This window comes from Cenococcum geophilum (assembly GCF_001692895.1).
Source record: "Cenococcum geophilum 1.58 unplaced genomic scaffold K441scaffold_46, whole genome shotgun sequence".
Classification (NCBI taxonomy): Eukaryota; Fungi; Ascomycota; class Dothideomycetes; order Gloniales; family Gloniaceae; genus Cenococcum; species Cenococcum geophilum.
In genome coordinates, this window is record NW_027137604.1 from 428,988 (window position 1) to 448,104 (window position 19,117).

Consider the following 19,117-nt stretch of genomic DNA (forward strand, 5'->3'; position numbering starts at 1 on the left):
ATTCCGCACGGTTTAGACATGATCTTTGCTGAGAGAATATCAGACGAATAAGGTCCTTGATTTTAGCCCCTCTCCTAATTAATTGCAATTGCGGCGCGGCATTTCATGACCCTTGGGTATCTAGCTTTGATCACACTTAGTGTTTCAAATAAGTTGCAGTTCAGCTTCGCTGATTCGTTGCGCGGTTCAAGAACACAGGGATATGTGACACCCGCAGCATGCAGGCGAAAACATGCCACTCCAAATGCATCATAGCGCTCATAATCTCTGTCTTTTTCCTATGTGACCCTAATAAGATATAAAGGCCAACCATGTATCGGCGTTTTGATACCTTCAACTAAAATTTACGATCACAGAGATGCTCATAGACTAGAGCCTGGGGCAATGCATCGTCTCTTTCGAAAGGGCAAAGGCCCAGCGAGTAGAGCTCCAGACCAGTGATCTATTTAGATTGGAGCCGATTTGGCGCGTTTGGCTGGAGCCGATTTGCATTGGCTGTGGATCCGGTGATTTAATTGGTGGCGTGGAGTGGATTTTAAGGCTTTGGAGCTCTTAGAGCGCCAGTCGTATATCCAATTAGAAAAAGGTGGCTATAGGGGAAGCTGTCGCCTCCATTTCGACCCCTCGCCAGCGCCAAGCCTAGAACGTCAGACATGCTCGCGTCCTCCATCGTAACCTCACCCCACGCCGTACTCCCGTATCCATCCTCCGTTCATCCCGTCATTATATATTCAGCGCCGCACTACGCGTTACGCTTCTCTCTTTCCATACCCATGGCTCCGCGAGCTGATTCTGCTACCCCCGAGAACATCAGGCGGCAATGCGAAACTGGCCCTCTGAACGCTCCCCAGGCCCCACTTATCCAACCATCTCCCGCCCTTACCTCACCCACCCCTCGGCCGGGCTGCACCAAACGGAAGCGCTTGCAAGACCTTGAGGCTAAAGCCAACGAGCTGGAAGGCGTACGACCTTCAAAACAGGCCCGAAGAACTCCTCCCTCCAAACACAAGTTCACTAAGAACTTGCAAGAAGACTCTATAATTAAAGCTAACGAGCCGGAAGACGTGCGCTGTTTAGAAGAGCCACGACGACCTCCTCCCCAGCCTCGCTCGACTAGTAGCGAACGGAAGCGTTCGCGGGACTCTACAGCTAAACCTGAACATCTAGAAGTCGTGCGCCCTCCAAAACGGCCCCGAAGAACTTCTTCCTCCAAACACGAGCTCTCTGAAGATAACTTGCAAGAAGACTTTGTAGCTAAAGCCGACGAGCCAGAAGGCGTGCACCGTTCAGAAGAGCCCCAAGAACTCCTTCCCTCTAAGGACAAGCTCTCTAAGGAGAACTTACAGAGATTGGAAATATTGAGTAGGGAAGACATGGAACCTACCAATAGTCTTCCGGCTCTCAAACGGACATCGTCACGGCGTTCCATAGTAGCCTCATCGGAAGCGGGGACAGACCGATCCCAACGCTCCTCTAACGCCACCGCCGTCTACCGCCACAAGCATCTTGCGACCGCCGAGATCCACATCCACGCTGAGCCGCCTGACTGCATTGAAGCCGCTATTGACCGCATTATTAATCGCCCGGTCTCCGACGAGCGCCGAGTCGAACTCATTGTCATATCCCAGGAACTCCGCAACGGCTGCCTCAAAAATGTTAGGGCTCAGGCTGGCGAAGATGACTTCATTGATCTACTCCACACTGCTCTCAAGGCTCTAGGTCTTATGAACCTATGTCTCCATGAAAAAGCCGACTGGCGAGAGGAGCTTAAGCCAGTGGTCCCAAAGCAGTCGCATTTTAGTTTAAGCTTCATGGCCGGTGTCCGACAACCGGGGGTTGACGACGCCTCGGCTCCACCGCGGAAGCGCCAGCAACCGTCTACTCGCGAGCCGTACATGTCCCCTGAATCTTCAACCACTCATATACCGGCCGACGATTCACGGGAATCAAACACGAGGCCTCCTCCAGCTCCCCCTATCCTAGAGAAAGGGGGAGATCGCTCCTCAATCAAAACCCCACGTCCCGACATCTCAATGGGCATACAACTGACAGCTCTCATCTCTGCTCTCGCGGCAGAAAATCTTAACAAGGTAAATGCCAGGAAATTCCTCACATGGCTCCAGAACGAGATGGTGCAGCACGAAGACGGGCCGCTTGAACCGGTACTGATCTCAGTACCCGCCCCACGCGCCTTAGATCTTGCCTTCCCATTTGCTGTTGTTGAGGGCAAGGCCTACTCTACCGGCAAACAAATCTTTGAGGCAGAGAACCAAGCCGCTGTTTCCGGAGCTTGTGGGCTCAAGATACAGCTTGATCTGGATGACCTGGTAGATCACGCAACAACCCTGCCCACGTCTTCGAACACTGAACCCCCGCTCTTCTTCTCCATTACCACCCAAGGCCCCATCCACGAGCTCTGGGTCCACTGGACCGTCGTTGAAGATAGTGTGCGTATGTTTAACTCAAAGCTTTTAGATTCTTGTAATGCGCTATTGCTGGAGCGCGGGAAAGAATTTATAGTTAGACTTAATAATGTATGCTCTTGGGGTACAGGGCCGTTTATAAAATCAGTGGTGGAGCGTCTGGGGAAAGTGGCAGGGAAGGCAAAAACTTAGTGAAGTCGCTAATACATTGAATGTTAGCTTGTGGTTGGGCCGTGGTGATGAGAATTTGGGGACTTACCAGCAGTGAGTGAACTTTTAGGGACTGGATTTGGATCTGTAAATGAAGGATAGCTTGGCTGTTGTTAGAGAGTTGGAGTTTCCTCTGGCTGTAGTGTCGAGTTAGCATACATACATTATCCCTAGCTTGATACACGACCATCTCCAATAGTTTATAGGTCTTTTCTTAACACTACTATCTTAATTTAACTCTTAGGCGATTTGCACGCAAGTAATTCGACTCTTAATTAATTTAACTCTAATGTGATTTGACTTGCAAGCAACTCAACTACCAAGCAATTCGACTTTCTCCGGGCAACCGTTCACATGCGTGTCTCAACAATGTTATGAGGAGACTCACCAGAAGTATGTCGGGAGTTGCGCCCCTACATCACTGCTGGCCAAGGACCTCGCCCCTTTGGTGGACCTAGATAGCCAGGAGGATTACGTCCTGACCGGAGAGGCTACTACGTGGCTCGAGAGAACGATAATATTTCGGTCGCTACCTAACGTATGGCTGGGTCCAATGCACAAATTGCAATGCACAAGTTGAGATGCACGTCATAGCGGACGCCCCACCTGTTCTATTACTTGGCAAGGTGGTCATTGTCGTGCACGTGGCACCAGAAATGTTTGATGGTGGGATACAGCCAGTCCCCGAGAGGAGCGGCCGCCTGGTCTTCTTCCATATAATCTTTCCGTTGCGTGTGATAGGATTCGATGTGATGGGCTGAAATACGATAGGATAGGGGCATGCAATCGACATGGTGCTTCACTTTGGCTTCGTTATGCACGTGATGCTCCGCACTAGCACGTTTTGAGGGGTCCAAAATAAGGCTGCCAGATGGCGGCACCAAAACGGGACCCACTTGGGACTTCTCTATTACACTCTGAGCTTACAATACTTTGGTCGGTGCCGGTCGGCCGCTCTCCTTACTTATAGTGGCGACATTTAGAACGAATCATCTAATATCGCATATTAAGCATGCCTATGCGGCTACGTGATACAAGCCTCTGCATCTTAGGCTAGCTGCTCTTGCCTGCCCCGTCAACCTCCCCAACCGGTCTAGAGTGTCCTTCTATACACTTGCTAGCCAACACAGTGGCTGTCCTTTGGCTACTCGACTCTTAGGTGCCCCTTTTTCGTCTATTCGTATAACTTCATTAACCCGAGCTTGCTGATGGCCCTCTCATGCGTCTTATGCGGCTTGAAGATGACAGTCAATTCAGCCTGGTCGAATGATGGACAATCACTTGCCGCGTTTGATCGACCGGAATCTATTGCACTTCCAGTCTGCATTTATGATTGGCATAATACTAATACTAATGTTATGTCATGATTTCAACCTTAGTGCAGCCTGTACGGCTCTTCTAGGCCTCCTCTATGCTTAGCAGCCATATTATCTAAGTTACCCTACGCCTTACCGGTCTGAATATAGGCAAGCAACTAAATGTCAACCTAGGTCTCAAATAGATCTTAATATCTTATGGCTGAGGCTACAGCCATTGTTAGCGTAGCAGCTTCTTCTAAGCAATGCTATCGGTGCAACGAAAGGTAATTCAATCTAGTACTGCAAAATGGATCTTAGAAGGTGGGAGGTAGCTGCTTCAAAGTTAGACTAATTCCTACCGGAACAATAGATCTGGCCGCTGCATACGAAGCTTTCCAGGATGCTACTACCGAAGCCACTCGTCAGTCAAATAAAATTAGCCTGGTAAGCCTTTTGATCTCTTGAACTAATACGACCGACAATGTTGATATAATAGATCCGATCAAGACTCGAGTGCTTGAGGAAACTCGTTAAGGACTCCTCCGATGAAGATCCCATGCTCCCTTCATGGCAGAGAAGGTTGCTCAAAGCGACGACCCATAATGTATGGGAATCTCTTATACAGGGTAGGCGAAATCTAATCTTATCGCGATACGGATCGACGATCTACTATTGATACGATATCTTCTCGGGCTATTGAGCCCCTTAATTTCTTCCTTATAGAGCATTATATATATTATTTCCACCAGGCCAGTCATCGGCCTAACAGGTATTATACTACATACGGGGTAGGATAGGACCTAGGTAGTAGTTTTAGTAGAATTCGGTAGGCTTAGTAAAATTTAGTAGAAGTTACGGATATTGCGGTAGAAACAGGTAGGTAGAAATTGGTTAAACGCGGTAGAATGCGGCAGAACGTGATAGAATACGGCAGGTGGTTTGTATAAGGCGTTACGGAGTAGTCCCATAACAAATACTAGTAATATTCTTTTAATAGTTAAATTTTTTTTTTTTAACCTTTTTATTAAAAAAGGCCATAATTATATTTAAATAACGCGCATGTTTGCCTAACCTCGTCAAACGTTACGGATGCCTGAAAAAAGTAGCTACCATCTCTCGACCGTGAGTTCGACCTTGAGAAGTGGGATTACTTAATCTCCCCGGTGCTGCATCACGTCTGACAGCGCTGTTGAGCCCTTGTTGGGTTCAACTGCCGTGAAATCTGTCATGGCAGTGGTCCTGTCTCATGAGATCCTGCCATGGTGCCAAATCGGGATCTTTCAGGCTTGTCTACTACATCCATCCTATCGGCAAGGAGTTGCGAACTCTAGGCTCAATTTTTGCCTTGAGCGCCACCAAGGGAGTCACACGCCTTCGTTATGATGAAGCCGAAGTAGCCAAAAGACCCTTTCTCATCCTCCAGATCCTCAACCGCCAAAATCCATATTCCCTCACGGATCAGAAACGGCTTCATAAAGTGCGGTTGGCGGTAGGTAATATAGAGGAACAACCCGCCAGGTTTCAGGACTCGAGCAATCTAGAAAAATTAGCGGCAGAATTAGCGCAGGCCAGGGAACGGTATAAATCCAAATACCTCGTCTACATAACGCTTAATGTTCGTCTTCACCATGTCTGGGGGATCCCAGAGGCTACCAGATACCATTGCGTCCAGTGTCCCTTTATCAAACGCAACGTCAATTGTTCCGTCCGCGATCTGAGTCATCTCGCGTACATCTCCGACTATCCACTCAATATTAGGCTTATCTGTATGGCGCTGCGACATAAGCTGTATGACGACACTTGAGAAATCAATACATATTTGGTTCTGATAACCTAAGGATAGAAGGTCGATAGGGACGGTCTTTTCTAGCAGAAGAGTACTATAGATCAGCCTGAGCTATGCCAAGAAGCAGAAATGGCAGGACACTGCTTACACTATCACCACATCCAAGATGAAGGATGCGTGGGTTGGTATCCGGACCTTTTAGTTCTACAAGGTGCTTGTTAAAGAACGTCTTCAGGCTTTCGAAATTTTTAAACCACTCATGCGTAGGATAATCGCCACTAGAGTTCAGGTACCGCTGATCCCAGAAGGAAGCGTAGGCCAGCTCCTCCTCCTTGGTTCTAACAGCCGCCATCGAGGACATTTGGAGAAAATAGTCGTTTGCTAAGAAAGTCGAGACGAAACAAGAGAAGGGTGGAGGAAATTCTTAACAACCATGCCAACGGGCTAGCTTCTAAAGGGGTATAGCTCGCATTACAATCAATCACGTGCCCCATCACCAAAATTAAGATAACATTATCTCAGTTGACTCGGACCCTCGGAGAGAAAATCCACCTCACCTGCAAACTCCTGAGCCAATCAACGGCTGGCACCGCCACACCTCTGTAACCCCTGTGACTCCTGCAAACTCCTAAGCCAATTAGCGACCGGCGCCGCAGCCTAACGTACGCCGCAGGCGTTAGTGCTTGCGCTAGCTTTAGCAGCCAATTACAGAGCGCCGAGGTGGATTCCTCTCCGAGGGTCTGAGGGATTATGGTCGCGTTTTGTAAGAGTGTGCCACTCTTGCTAGTAGACGACTGCTGTTTTGCCTTCAACGCCGTATATCGCCCCCTAATATACCACCACTCAACTCGCCGATACCTCCATTCGAAAGCCCTCCTCTTGCTCTATAGAATCCATCCGCAATAGAGCCTGATTATGCCCCTAATATCTCTACAAACGTCTGTACGAACGCCTGTACGAACGCCTATACGAACGCCTGCACAAACGCCTGCACGAACGCCTGCACGAACGCCTGCACGAACGCCTATACAAAGCTCTGCTCAAAGCTCTATACAAAGCCGTTTACAAGGCCTTCAAAAACAAGCCTAAATACAAGGTCTATATAGAGAAGCTCTCTGCTCAAAGCTCTGCTCTGCTTGAAGCTCTGCTTAAAGCTCTACTCGAAGCTCTACACGAGGCTCTACTCAAAGCTCTATCAAAGCTCCACTTAAAGCTCTATCAAAGCTCTGCTCGAAGCTCTGCACGACGCTCTGCACGACGCTCTGCTCGAAGCTCTACTCAAGGCTCTACACAAGGCTCTGCTCGAAGCTCTATCAAAGCCCTGCTCAAAGCTCCGCACGAGACTCTACTCAAAGCTCTATCAAAGCCCTGCTCGAAGCTCTGCACGACGCTCTGCTCGAAGCTCTACTTAAGGCTCTGCACGGAGCTCTGCACGACGCTCTGCTCGAANCTCTACTCAANGCTCTGCACGGAGCTCTGCTCAAAAGCTCTGCTTAAAAGCTCTACGCGAGGCTCTACTCGAAGCTCTACTCAAAGCTTAATACGGAGCTCTAAATCTCTCCTAATACGCAGCACTGATATACTAGGAAGACTCTATAATCGTCTACACGAACGGCTCTATAAACGTCTATACGATCAATCTACCAAACACCCGTACGAATGTCTGCACGTCTGCACGTCTGCAATCTACACGTCTGCACGCCTGCACGACGCTCTGCACAAGGCTCTGCACGAAGCTCTGCTCGAAGCTCTGCTCGAAGCTCTGCTCGAAGCTCTGCTCGAAGCTCTGCTCGAAGCTCTGCTCGAAGCTCTGCTCGAAGCTCTACTCGAAGCTCTGCACGAGCCTCTGCCTAAAGCTTCCCCCCTACTGCGAAGCAGCCCCACAGCACGACAGTTAGGTATAGTATAATTAGGTGAGCTGTTTATAATAGGGTACAAGAGGTACCTTATAAAGTTTAATAGTAAATAGAGTTGTGGTGGTAGAGTACGGTCGCCGTATTAATGGGGGTGGTTAGGTAAATACGGGTTCAAAAACACGTCTTTAAACTTTAAGGCTGTACTTCGCCCCCTAATACGTTAGTTAGCTAGTTTAATTAATTAGAATATATTAGTAGGAGAGGTTATAATGTAAATATATCGCGAACTGTAGTAATAGCTGCTAAATTGGCCCTAGTATAGCTATTTAAATTTAACATATATTGGAAATGGCATACGAGTTGCACCAAACACGCGTCCATAATCTCTTAGGGGTTACAGGGGGCTAGGGGGTAGCGCGACGTTTTATTGGCTTAGGAGTCCGCAGGAGCTAGTACGCGCCGCTGATTGGCTCAGGAGTTCGCACGAGTTGGCAGGGTGGGGCTGTGGCAAGAGAGTGGGGCCATGCAACGCCATAAATTCCTTGGAGAAGCGGCTGAGGCACCTGAGATAAGATAACACTCTGTTCTGCAAAGTGGTGGCCCGTGCGCAACCACTAGAAAGCTATATTCGTAAGCGGTCGGCGTTCAACTAGGAACACCAAAATCAATCTTAGAGGGCTCTTGTTGATAAGCCAAACTTTAGATATTAGGGTATGTTCGGTTGCAAATTACCTCTAGATTAGAATTGTCTTGATCCGTGCATCTTTTGGCGTCAATTAGTAAGGTACTAGTATCTAATTTAATGGCTTTGTTTAATTTGTAATTAAGTTAATTATCTAGTAAGGCTCTAGAAGAGGCTCTAGAAGAAGCTCTAGAAGAAGCTCTAAATTATTAAGCCTACCTTTACGCCCACCTTTGCGCCCTGCCACCGACTATGCCGAAAACTATGGCTACGATGCGCTAAAGGTCGCGACTATACCAAGGCCAGAATGCGCTATACTGGCTCTCGCATAACAGGGTATCCCTTTGTACTTACAATTACCCGTGCGGTCGCCGGCTGGCTCTACATCTAGCTCTACAACTACCAATCGCGTTGATAACTCTACTCGTCGAGAGCTTTCAGTGTTTAAACGAAATACTGGTTATACTACTCGCGGGCGCGGTAGGCGTGGGCGCGGGCGTGGACGCGGAGGCAGTTCTGTCGATTGGTAGTCCGTGCACCGATTGTAAGAAAAGAATGAGAACTCTGTCTATTGAAATGTGGCTCTATAGCCTCTATGTATACATAAGAAAAAGGGACAGTAGACTATGTCGGTGACCGAGTCGTCGACCGAGTCGTTGACTGGGTCGCTGACCGAGACAGTAGTAAGACGGTGGTAAGGAAACCCGTTTCAAAACCCGACCTGGATCGACAAGTTCGCAGACGTTAAATAGAGGCGATAGTACCCAATCTAGTTCACGCGGCGCCTCGTAAAGTATTGCGCTGTTCTACCTGTCAACTTAGGAAGATCTTAAAGGTAGTATAGGTGGTAAGAATGGTAATAGAAGTTAAGATACTACCACGGATAATTTATAACCTTTTAGCGGGAGTATTTAAGAGGCTTTATAAGGTCGGGGGGCCTTGCCCTTTTAGGCAGACTTTACTAAATGGTCTTTTGACACGTTCCAAATCTAATTTAGACTCTACTACTTGTACTATATTTGAAATCATAAAAGTTGCATTTAAATAATTTGACTTTCACAATACACGTGATGTTTAACCTGAAGTGGAAGGATCTAAGCCTGTTTAGGCAGTGAGTATCCGCATAGTATTTAGGGGGTGTATGATTAGTAGCGCCCTTTATTATAGCTTCTTGCTATTTAATCGATTGCTAAAAGTTAACGAAGGGAGGACAAATTGGTGGTAGGGCAGACGGCCTTCGTCAGGAAAACGGGAGGTGGCGCACGAAATTTAGTTTCGCTAAAAGTGTTTTTGGGGCCCGGGGCTAGCTCTCCGCTATATTAGCTGACCCCCTAGGGCTATACGCTAGCTTTCCGCTATATTAGCTGACCCCCTAGAGCTCTACGCTAGCTTTTTGCTATATTAGCTAGGCCTTAGAGCTATACGCTAGCATTATGCTAGCTTATAGCTATAAAATAAATATTATTACTATTATTATGTTTATTGCTATTAGGGTATTAAAATCCTAAAGGCCTCCTAGTAGGCTCTTAGCAGGCTTCCTAGCAGGCTCCTAGTAGGACTTTGATTTTCCTAGTTATCTTAATTGTCCTGATAGCGGCCTATAGTGCTATTAGGTCCCCACTCTATTCCTAGCAGCCTCTATGTGTCTTTACATACCCCTTATATACCTATTTTTTACTCTTCCTTTTATCCTCTCTACCTAGGAAGGTATTACAATGGCAGCTAGTAGATGACTATGGCTAGAACCAGACGACTATCGCCAGAACTAGATAACTATTATTAGGACGACCGTTATTAGGACTAGACGACCGTCGCTAGAACTAGACGACCGTCGTTAGAATTAGACGACTGTTATTAGGATAACTGTTATTAGGACTAGATAACCGTCGCTAGAACCAGACGACCGTTACTAGAACTAGATAACTGTTATTAGGACGACTGTTATCAGGACTAGACGACCGTCGCCAGAACCAGACGACTGTTATTAAGACGACCGTTATTAGGACTAGACGACGATCGTTTAAATAACTAGTTAGTAATACCACGAATAACTTAATTAATCGATTAAATCGAAGCAGAGCCTCGATATTAGCCTGCTACCGAATTAAATTGAATTAGATACTATAGACAGATATAGACGGTAGGTATAGACAGGTAGGCATATATAGGTAGGTATAGATAGGTAGGTATAGGCAGGCAGGTAGGTAGGTAGGTAGGTAGGTAGGTAGGTAAGTAGGTAGGCAAGTAGGCAAGTAGGTAGGTAGGTAGGCAGGCGGGTAGGCGGGTGCTAGGCCTAGTTAGGAAGTTAGTACACGGCCGGTGGATTATTAGGAATATCGTTAATTAACGATTTGGAGCCTCTGCAAGAGGCTTTCCACTTATTTTAATTAATTGCTTAATAACTAAATTTAAAAATTTAAAACCTATTATTATTCCTATATAAATATTGCAGTTATAGAAAATATTATAACTACTATAGTAAAAAGATATATTATAATTTTTAAAATTAATATTATTAATATTACTAATATTGCTAATATTGCTAATATTGCTAACGTAGTTGGTATATAAGTGGCCCATGCAAGCAAGTGGCCCACGTCAAAACCCTACTAAAAATTCGAGAATTTATATCTTAATATCTTAACAACCACTTAATAATAAATTCTAATAATTTAGATTTAGACTTTTATATATACTTTATAGCTTTTATTAAAGTTATATAGTAAATAGTTTAGTAGTTTTTAAGATATTAAAATTTGGGGGCCGAAACGAGGCCATATTACTATAACTTAAAAACTACTAAATTTATTTACTATGCAACTTTAATAGAAGCTGTAAAGTATATATAAAAGTCTAAATCTAAATTATTAGAATTTATTATTAAGTGGTTGTTAAGATATTAAGGTATGAATTCTTGAATTTTTGGTAGGGTTTTAACGTGGGCTACTTGCTTATATGGGCTACTTGCATACCAACTATCCGTGCCAAGGCTTTGGCTTATTTAGCCAAAGTGGACTCGTCTATACTCGCCGTAGGCGAGTGCCTGCACTTAATACGATATTACTATCAATACGATATTTTTAATCAACTATCTAATTATTATCGCGTTATATAACAACAACAATGTCGGAATTGTAGATCTAGATAGATGATTAGATTAATTAGGCTCTGGAGTTTATAAGAGACGTTAAAAAGCCTAATTATAAGCAGCTGGCGCGTAAGAAAAATCTTCCTTATTAGCGGCTTTTTGCTTATTTAAAAGGTTATATAATACGTTTTTAACGTCCTTCTAGCACATATAAGCTCTTAGAGGCTTAAGATAGCGCTCTTTACGATTATATAGCTTATCTTAATAAGCTTAGAATCTGCGTACGGCTACTAATAATTATAGCGTGTGCAAATTACCTTTTTTAGCGCAGCCATAACGGTCTAGGACCTCTACCTTTAGCCAATCCATAATAGGTAAAGCGATGGCTTAAACGCAACCCTAAGCTTTATCTTCGCCGTTAGTAATTCCTTAATCTTAATTGCGTAATTGTATATAATAAAGATGCTATCTTTAGGTGGTTTAATGGCTTAATTAAGATTATTAAGCTATATGGAATTATAACTACGGATACTTAGAACTTTAATAAAACAGGCTTTTGTATTAGGATTAGTAAAGATTAATAGGTGGTTATATTTATCCGTACGCTTAAGCGTAATATTAATTATTGCTTTAAGAATAAGGAGCTAAGTAAGAACGTTAAGCGTACGCTGTTTAGCGTATATAGTATATCTATTGCTGGTGATTAAGCAGTTGGTAAGCTAAGAACCATAACTTTAATTGTATAATTACGCCGATCTCGCTAGTAACGGTCTTATATAATCTTAAAGTTATTAATGGGAGCTATTTATTTATATACGGCACGAAAGATGGTTTAAAATTGGCTTTAATTTAAAATAAAAGAGCTTTAACTGGAGTATAGTTGGATAAAAGGCATGCCAGTCGCTAAGAAGAAACGTTATTTTTAAGCTTATTAGCCAGTATATAATCAATTACAGCTTATTTGGGCGTCTATGCGCTCTATAGGTGCTCTATTATACAAAAATCAATATAATAACTGGCGTGGTTGAAGTGTCAATTGAGGTTAAATCTAGATGGTTGATTAAAAATATTGTATTAATGGTAATATCGTATTAAGTGCAGGCACTCGCCTGCGGCGAGTGTGGACGAGTCCACTTTGGCTGAATAAGCCAAAGCCTTGGCACGGATACGTTAATGTTGCTAATATTGCTAATGTTGCTAATGTTGCTAATGGGGCCCAGGGCTAGCGTAAAGAAGTGTACATGAGCAGATCAGCGGATCCAGCTAAAATGACCCCGGGCCAGCCCCGGGCCAGCCCCTAGCTAGCCCCTACCACTCTCCCGTTTTCCTGACGTTGAATCGGCGGTTATTTCGGACAGAACTACTCACATTCCAGCCGCCTAGGAGGTTCAGAGGACAATAAATCTATTCACCCACCGTCTCTATCCCTTAGCACGTCAATTCGGGTCCAATTGTTATCGATAAGATCCAGCCAATTAATTGAACTGCATTTAACGCCCGTACTCAGCAATACGAAGCTTTTGATAGAGGCCAAACTCCATAGTATTTTAATATATAAGCTTATTCTTTGAAGTTGAGTCGCTCAATATGAGGTTACTAGCACTTATCCTTTCTGCAGAAATTCTAGCACGATTAGAATGCATTGCGGTAGGTATTTGTGCGGATTTGAAAACGGTGTTCCCGCACGGACCACTTACTCGTTGGACCCTGACGTGATAAGGGGCGCTGCAGCACGAGGGCTCCCTTCTACAGTGTAATAGGACATGTAATAGCTTCGCAGCTCTTGCAGTTTTGGAGGGAAAGGCTGACATTGTAACACTGACTAATTGCCAAGGCCAACCCCTCACAGCTCCCTTAGTCACCCTCAACGTTCGGCCTGGGCTTTCATAATTATGAAGTGAACCTGCATCCACAATTTTATCTCAACATGGTTAAAACTGTCCAAAGTTCCCTCATGCAGACTTGGGTCGCAAGCGGCACCCAATTGTGAAAAGCAAAGAAATCCGACACTGTAGACTAATGGCTCAATATGAGAGGCGTTTCAGCTACGCGCCCAGGGTGTTGATCCGTAGTCCTATTTCTGGAAAATGACACGACTGTGCCGCAGAGACTTCGTTTCGAATAGCGATGGGCACTCTTCAACGGCCTTTAATACTTTCGCATCACCCGTAAGATATTCGCGGTAGCGTTTTGCGGTTTTTGGGCATCTTTGTGCATTTGTTGTTATCAATTCTCTGCCGACAAACTCTTGTAATAATAGACAGCTGCTCAATTTCCACTCATAAGATCAAGCTAATACGAAGCACCAGTAACATTAGGCATGCATTCCATAACAGCAAAAATCCGCTCCAAAATTTCAGGAGATTCCCTCGAGGCGGAGATATCTAAAACTCCACGGCATGGATGGGCAGGGGCCGCATTATGGACGGTGAGCATTCCTTCGATTTATCCTAACTTGACAGTAAGAGCTTTCCTAACATATCCTAGCGCCATAAAGAATGTGGGGAAACTCGCAAATTATCGGCATTCACTGAAAGCAGCTCAATTGATCCTGATGAAACCCCTAGAGTGCAACTAGCACGTACACCGCCGATTTCAGAGCATCCGCTCAATAGATGCCCGAAAACAGCGCCAGTGAACAATACCAGCGCCAGCATAAACGACACGAGCGACTCGGAGCCAAATGTTACAAACCACGGTTTGAGCAGTGCTATGTTTGTGAAACCCTAAACGCACGGATGGAACAAAGCTCACTGACATATAGCTCCGGGGATGGCGCTGTTACATCAGGAAATTCCGCCATCCAGGAAGCGTGGGATCGAATATACAAAGCCCGCGGTGAACAAAACTCGGCCCCCTTTCAATCATTACAATTCCAGTCGGTGGATGGAATCTTCAACGAGCTGAGAAGGGTTGATGTCAAGCGGAGGGACGAATCAAAATTTTGTCAAGTTCTAGAGAAATTGGGACCTATTGTAAAGAAAGTTGGATCCATTTTGGCCTATGCTACGCCAATAGCGTCGGTCGATCCTATTGCATCGGCTTCCTTCGGGCTAGTTCAGTCAACTGTCTTGGTATAGCATCCCGGCAGTAGGAGTTCGGCCCATTGCTAACGTTACTAATCCCCAGCTTATTGTCCGCATCGTTGACGGCCTCGGAGAGTTGAGTGAAAATATCGGTGTGATGCTCAACCATATTCCAGCTATTAAGGACCTCGCTGAGATGGAAAATACTAGTCATTTTGTTCACGATGTAAGCTATCTCAAAGATATTTCTTTAATAATACTAATGCCGTGTAGTCACTCATCTCGATTTACGAAGACCTTCTTCGCTTCAAACTTGACGCAGATCATATGCTTTCGAGAGATCGCTCTTTACTGGCAGGTATTTTCCGAGATCGTATTTCTCCTATCGTAAATGATTTCAACAAACACATGGAAATCCTTCATTCCAACATAACCATTCACTCGCATATTCTGCATCTCCAACAGGAACAGAGCAAGAAGATTGATAAATTACTGGAAGATGGTAAGAAGAGATCAACGTATAAGAAGAAATTACTAAGAATGGAACAGAGCGCCGTTGTAAAGAGAATCTTCAGTCGAACCCTCTGAGCGAGGTTGATTTCCGGCGAACGCTTCGTGAAAGTCGCGCGAAAGATAGCGGCAGTTTGTTTTTTGGAAATTTGAACTCACCATTCGTTACCTGGCGTGACCAGCCTGAGCCAAACATTATCTCTGTGTATGGATATCCGGGCAGCGGCAAAACTATGGCGATGGCCACCATTGTGGATTCCTTGGAGCAGAAATTTGGAGACAAATCCGGGCCAGACCTGCCAGTTATATGCTCATTCTTTTGCAGGGAGGACGGAGAAAGGAGCAAATACATGACCATTCTCCGAAGTTTGGCTGCTCAGGTGATCGACCAAGAAAGACACTTGTTGACCCGCCTAATTGAGCGAGTGAAGAAAAGAAAAGCATCGATTTTCGCAGCAGAAGCATCAATTTTAGCAACAGAGGGCGAACTAGAAAAGTTAGTATCGTCTTTAATTCGGGAAGCGGAGTGTCCATTCTTCATCGTCATCGACGCAATCGATGAATGTGACCAAGCCTCCCGCGAAAGCTTGCTCAAATTTTTGGGTGGTTTATATTTCGATTTACCAACGTCATCACGCATCAAGTGTCTTCTATCCGCTAGGCCTCGGGTGTTCGATCGGCCTGGGGTATTCGACCAGTTCTCATCACAACCTGTCCGTATTCCATTAGAGAACTACCAACAAAAAGATATGCCGCTGATTGTGAAACATCATGTCGACCAATTCTTCAGCCAAAGATATGCTAATGGAGAAGTTCAGGCCTTCCTCCTCGACTTTCTTTCCCAAAACGCTGGAAACTGTGCTCTTTGGGTGAAGGTTGTATTGGAGTATCTCAAGTCAACCGAAACCGGGTTACCGAATATCGTTGGTCTGAAGAAACTTCTCAAAGATATCCCTTCGGATCTGGAAAAAATGTACGCAAAGATGATTGGACGGCTGGAACCCCCAAACGCTCGCTACGTTTTACAGGCACTTGGCATTCTTACAGTAGCGGTTAGACCTCTAACCGTCAACGAATTATCATTCACCCTGACCCTTGGATCGAGCGAAAATCAACCGTCCACCATGGAGGAGCTACGTGAAATGCTCGACGAAAAGCGGATTCGCAGCCTCTTAAGTCCCTTCACTAGGATTGAGGAACCTCATATAACTCTGTTTCATCAGTCCCTCAAAGACTTTCTCCTGAGCGCCCAGCTGCCTGAGTCAATTTTCAAAGGCGAGATAAGCATAGACGGTACCTTACCTAAGTGCCAGGATCAGTTCTTCCACGGGCTAGTTGCCCGTAGCTGTGTTGTGTATCTGTCACTCGAGGAGTTTGAAGACAACAATCTTTATGGCCGGAAAGGTGAACTGCTCGACGATTTCATCTGTCTAAGCGACTCTCTCTGGAATGATTCCGAAACGAGCCCCTCCACGGCGGAGGGCGAAAACAATCTTCCAGTTTTGGAGTACTGCCCTGATGCTTATTTCAGTTATGCCTCCTACCATTGGGCCCATCACCTCGCCTGTGCCAGCAAAGATCAAGCTTGCAGACTTGTGAAGAATGCTGTAGCGCTCTCCAAGCACAATTCTACTGTCCTGTGGAACTGGTCTGAAACCTACCGAAGAGCATACGGCCGAGTAAATGAGTCATGGGAATTTCCGGATTTCGAGAGTCTAGATCCCCTCCTTGTCGCCGCAACATTCGACCATCCTCACACTATTCGCAAGATTCTTTCAAGTAGCGTGGCCCGCTCGCACGACTCCTTCAAACTCGCATGCGTCTGGGCTGCACGTCGGGGAAGTCTACATTCCATTAACGAACTTTTCAAACACGAGGTTGGTGGGCTTGCTCAAATAGCACTTGGAGAGTGTTTATACGAGGCTGTTCAGTACAACCATGTCAACATCTCCAGTTTCCTTCTAGATAAATTTCCCGAAGGCGAAATTAGCTTTTCAAAGTCAGACGGCGCCTTTTATCGAAACGCTTTGACGATGGCTATCGAAAGAGGTTATAAGGATCTTGTCGAAACAATTTTTTTTAGGACCGTCGCAAAATATCGCGACTACAAGATCCTTTTAATTGCATTACCTGGAAAATATCGAGCCAATACGGACCTGGATCTGGTAAAGAGACAACGAACCAAGATTTTCGAGTTCCTCGTAGAGAACGCCACTGTTGAAGAAGATACATGGTCCTGGCTGTTGTACAACGCGGCGCGCATGGGCGACCTTTTCTCTGTGGAATACCTCCTGGATCAGGAACGCGACAAAATTAGACGACTTAGTCTAAAAGACTATTCTGAATATGGCTGTACTGCTCTTCAGCAAGCTGTGCAATTTGGCAAAGCGGATGTCGTGGAATTTCTGTGTCAACAACCCGAGATGCAGTCTCAGTTGCAGCGGACATATGCCGAGGGGGAAAATCTGATCCACATTGCAGCAAAACATGGTCATGAGAAAATTATTCCCATCTTAATCCAGCGTTATCCAGACGGCATCGGAGCGATAGACGATGACGGCCGGTCCACACTCTCCATTGCGGCTCTCTCCGGGAATCCACAAGTCGTTAGACTGTTATTGAACACTACTAAGGTTGAGGTTGACGCTCCGTGTTGCAATAACAATTACACACCCTTAATGTATGCGGTTGCTGGAGGAAAGTTAGAAATGTGTAAGGTCCTCATTATTGAAGGTAACGCAGACTACTCAAAAGTACTCGAGACAGCTGAGAATGGCAAGTCGCAGCTGAGGATTCCTACAACAGAGTGGGGTTACGAACAGACCCTGTCTGCCCTATGTCAATATGCGAAAACCGCTGAAGAGCATCGCAATCGACGTTAGACTGAGAGTCTCACTCCAAATTTTTAGTTTGGGGAAAAGTTCCAAAATACTACATTCATCATTGAAATCATAGATTTCCGAGAAAGAGATATCGAGTATGCCGCTCTCAATCAGGAGGTTGGACGAGTAATTAAATCAACCCTCTAGCTATTTTTTACATTTTCCCCTCAAAACTGAACATTCTGCTCCTAGAAGTGTAGAAATGCTATCTGCAACTTAATAACTATCCTTTAGCTCTTTACTTTACTTTTAAAGAATCTTAAGTGTTTTCTAAGCAGCTAATTAAGTAATATGCTCTATTTTATATAAGCGTAGTAGTAGATAAATATTCTCAATAGTAAAATACTTAAAACCCTTGTCTTAAGAATTAAATGCTTTTGTATTAACAACCTTTTTCTTAGCTAGAAATTTATAACTAAAGGATAGAGAACTTAACCGTAAGGCGTAAAGTATTTAGGGGTAAGTACTACAATAGGGTCTATATAATACTAGATAAAATTAGTATTATTAATAATAATTTTATTTATTGCATTATAAATATATATATGGAAACTTGGGGTCTAAGACGCCGTCGCGGTATAACATCTTAGAAGCGGAGATATTAAGGTCATCCTTAGAGACTAATAAGCGAAAGAACGAGCTATAAGGGTAGGGGATAAGTTAGGAGAACGTATCGGCGTGAAGGTACTTCGAGAAAACTATCTTGTCAAAATCCTTATAGTCCCCCTTAGCCTTAGGGTAGAAAAGGAACGCTTAGTAGATAACGTAGTAACTATATAGAAGATACTAAGGTAGACTAGTAATGCAACTAGATTGGATACACTTTAGTTTAGTATAGATAAAGCAAAATCTAAACTAGATCCGGTTTATCCAATTTGATTAGCTCAATCTGGATTAGTTTTAAAGCTTTAAAGATAACCAATATCCGGTATAACCAATAGGCCTTAGTGGTGAGGTTTTAGGTAAGAGGAGTCGTCACCCCGAGGGAGCTATGGCTTGTATATTGGCCCAAAATCGTTCCGCAATAATAATCAAAATCAAATAACTCCCGATTTAATCCGTTTAAGGTTTTATAAATAGCCAGCTTAATCCAAAGAAGTTAATCTAGATAAGGTTATAAATCCCTATTTATACCTATGCCTTGCCTTTAATTATTACCCTTATCTCTACCCTTATTTCTTAACTATTTTAATCCTCTAATTATATAGAGAACTTTATTACTATCACCGGCCGATTAACGCGCGCGGGGGGAAGTAGCCATGCATTAAGCAGCTGTGCTATAGGTAAGGCTCCTGCTATTCCTTATAAGCGATATAGTAAGGCCTCTGGTAGTAGAAAAAGGAAGCGCTTAAAGAT

The 19,117-nt window shown here is 44.7% G+C and overlaps 3 protein-coding genes across 3 annotated transcripts; 2 read left to right on the plus strand and 1 right to left on the minus strand.

Annotated features, from left to right (window-relative positions):
• The first annotated feature begins 671 nt into the window (after window positions 1–671).
• K441DRAFT_665864 (uncharacterized protein) lies at window positions 672–2,894 on the plus strand. The gene has a single exon (XM_067649563.1). The coding sequence runs from the start codon at window positions 774–776 to the stop codon at window positions 2,613–2,615; it is 1,842 nt and encodes a 613-aa protein (XP_067500082.1). The 5' UTR covers window positions 672–773; the 3' UTR covers window positions 2,616–2,894.
• Window positions 2,895–4,868: 1,974 nt separating this feature from the next.
• On the minus strand, window positions 4,869–6,098 carry K441DRAFT_665866 (S-adenosyl-L-methionine-dependent methyltransferase). Its single transcript, XM_067649564.1, has 3 exons — window positions 5,866–6,098; window positions 5,526–5,792; window positions 4,869–5,468 (listed from the first exon to the last, which is right to left on the minus strand). The coding sequence occupies exons 1-3, from the start codon at window positions 6,076–6,078 to the stop codon at window positions 5,265–5,267; spliced, it is 684 nt and encodes a 227-aa protein (XP_067500083.1). The 5' UTR covers window positions 6,079–6,098; the 3' UTR covers window positions 4,869–5,264.
• Window positions 6,099–13,264: 7,166 nt separating this feature from the next.
• Window positions 13,265–18,084, plus strand: K441DRAFT_617512 (uncharacterized protein). Its single transcript, XM_067645800.1, has 6 exons — window positions 13,265–13,771; window positions 13,831–14,057; window positions 14,108–14,417; window positions 14,473–14,595; window positions 14,643–14,871; window positions 14,919–18,084. Exons 1-6 carry the CDS (start codon window positions 13,664–13,666, stop codon window positions 17,759–17,761), a joined length of 3,840 nt encoding a protein of 1,279 aa, XP_067500084.1. The 5' UTR covers window positions 13,265–13,663; the 3' UTR covers window positions 17,762–18,084.
• Window positions 18,085–19,117: the final 1,033 nt, after the last annotated feature.